This window comes from Pundamilia nyererei, unplaced genomic scaffold (genome assembly GCF_000239375.1).
Source record: "Pundamilia nyererei isolate P.nyererei 1_Seehausen unplaced genomic scaffold, PunNye1.0 scaffold00004, whole genome shotgun sequence".
Classification (NCBI taxonomy): Eukaryota; Metazoa; Chordata; class Actinopteri; order Cichliformes; family Cichlidae; genus Pundamilia; species Pundamilia nyererei.
The window spans coordinates 4,350,262-4,352,713 of record NW_005187405.1 but is presented as its reverse complement, the minus strand read 5'-3'; the positions used below and the strand labels follow the sequence as shown (position 1 = coordinate 4,352,713).

The following is a 2,452-nucleotide window of genomic DNA, read 5'->3' as shown; positions in this document are numbered from 1 at the left end:
CCCCCCCCCCCATCAAACCTGCTTCATTGCCCCATGAAGACAATAGAGGCACTCCACGTCATTTTTCGCAAAACATATAATCTCCTGTCTCTTCCCGTCAGCACGTTTTCATTCACCTCCACGAGGTGTCATTTTGCCACCAGTGGATGCGCAAACACACAATCAAACAAATCAAAAGCGACGGCGCAAAGTAAGGTGTGACGGAAAACGAGTGATTGGAGTATTGGTTATGTGATTGATGCCACAATTCTCTAATTGGCTGAGGCCTCGAGAGTTAACTGATTGTAATGGGAGCGTATTTGCTGTTAGAAGAGGTGTCTCTGTGATTTTTGGCTGTCAAGAAAAGTCAACATTCTCGTATGGGCGCGTGGTGGGCAGGTGGGGGGACCTCTCACATCTAATATACACTGAAAGAGAACAGGAAGACTACCCTAAAAGTTTGAGTAGCTGGAACAGCATTCTTACTCTTTCCTTGATTCCTTCCTTTGATAAATGTGTGAGTTGAAAGAGTGAGCAATTCCTGTCACATCCAGTTTCCACATATACTGCAGCTTTCACACTGCTTCGAAGATGCATTCGTTCTCACTTTATCACTTTAATCCAATGGGCCCATTCTACACGGGGGATTGGATTTAGAAGCTGCTGATTTGCCTGCAGCATGCTAAATCGTGCATTGCTTTAACTACAGTGTCTGCTGATGCCAAAGTCACAGAAAGACATGCTCGCAAATAGATAACCAAAAGATTCTGCTGTGTGGTATTTTTAAGCAGGCATTTATTCTGTCCCCTGAACTACCACAGTCAAAAACATGTTTGGGCTATATGTGCGTGATTGGCAGTGGATGACTTCCTTTCAACACCATAGAAACAACATTCCTAGGTGCATTTTCTTGTCCGCGCCTTTCAGACAGCTATAGCAACAGAGAAGGCGAGCTGCCCTCCTCGCTCTTTCTCACAACCAGCTTTATGATTTTTCTCTCACTCTCTGTCTCTCTTCTGATTTATCAAACACCACCTGTCTGTCAGTCTTTCAAATGCTCACAGGATTCCAGTCAGCACATCTCAGCAGAGAGATCTCTGTGTTTCCTTTATCCACCAGTAAACTCAGTCTAACCATTCTGCTCTGCCTTTTCTTCTCCTGCCAAAACACATGCATAAGTACACAGCACCACATAAACACAGACATGCTTCTCATGCCTTACCTAAGCCTTTCTCACTGCTTGTCTGTCGTGTCTTTGTGCAACCCAGATGACTTCAAGTCTGAGCTGAGGGAACAGCTTCCTCTGATTGCGGGGTCAGCAGCAGCAGGAGTGGTCTTCATTGTTTCCCTTATTGCTATCTCCATTGTTTGCAGCAGGTAACCAGATTTTCCTTTATCTTGTCTTTTGTAATACACTAAGAAGATGTTGAAAAATGTGTCACATCGTTCAAACTGTAGATTCTTTTCAAGATCCCAGTTTGTTTTGAAGGAAGTTGGAACTGCAAAAAATATACACATAGGGCATAAACCATTCGGTATGCCACGTTGGTTCTCATTGTCACTAATAATACGTACTAAAAAATCCAATAGGTGGCAACATTGCAGGTAAAATTCCACCAGACTCTCAGCATATACGGTTTGTGTCATTTGCTGTATTAATTATGTAAAACTAAAATTCAGTGGTGCGTAAGATTCCTAAAATTCCTGACATTTATTGTAATCTTCTGTAAAAACATTTATGAAACATAACTGGTGCTGATTATGCTTTGGAACTTATCGTGTAACGTGCCCTACATGTAGTCACATATCATTTATTAGTGCAGCAAGACTATCACTTGATTCAATGACAGGCATACTGAATAGTAAAGGCACGCACGAATTTGATGGAACGGGAAAGCAAAATTGTCATTTGAAATGGAATACTCAATTCCTTAGAGAACTTAACATCGCCTACTTTGCCCCGTTAAGCCAATTTCATTTTGCAGCGGTTTGTCACATTGTCACATTCACATCTTGCTCCACTTTAGATATATGAAAGTCAAATTTTCTGCAGGGCTGTGTGCAAGTTTGAGCAAGTAAAGTGTTCATCAAATGGGCCAGGCTCTTTTGATGCTGAGGCAGAGGAGACAGATGAAAAGGAGTGAGATCCTATCAAGGTCTAATTAAAAATCAGCTCATTTTCATAAACTTCATTTGCCATTTCTAACCCTTTGCAGCTGATTCAATTTCAGCCACGTCATTTTCAGCCGGTACACAAAAACACCAAAAGTAATAAGATCATGTTTACCTCTTTCATCTTGGCACCCCTCCCCCTCGCTCTCTGTCTTTCCTTTCCCAACACTCATTGCATCGTTATAGGAAAAGAGCATATTCCAAGGAGGCGGTGTACAGTGACAAGCTGCAACATTACACAACAGGAAGAGGTGAGTCTGCTCTATTACTTACAGCTGCTCTAAGTTACTGGTTAGTTACT

At 42.1% G+C, this 2,452-nt stretch overlaps 1 protein-coding gene across 2 annotated transcripts in view; it reads left to right on the top strand.

Moving 5' to 3' along the window:
* ephb1 (EPH receptor B1) overlaps positions 1–2,452 on the top strand; it is a 165,791-nt gene that overhangs the window by 126,489 nt on the left and 36,850 nt on the right. For both annotated transcript variants that reach the window (XM_005721271.1, XM_013912804.1), the window contains exons 8-9: positions 1,248–1,356; positions 2,338–2,402. In XM_005721271.1, the coding sequence (XP_005721328.1) occupies positions 1,248–1,356; positions 2,338–2,402 (174 nt within the window). The remainder of the gene's footprint in view (positions 1–1,247; positions 1,357–2,337; positions 2,403–2,452) is intronic.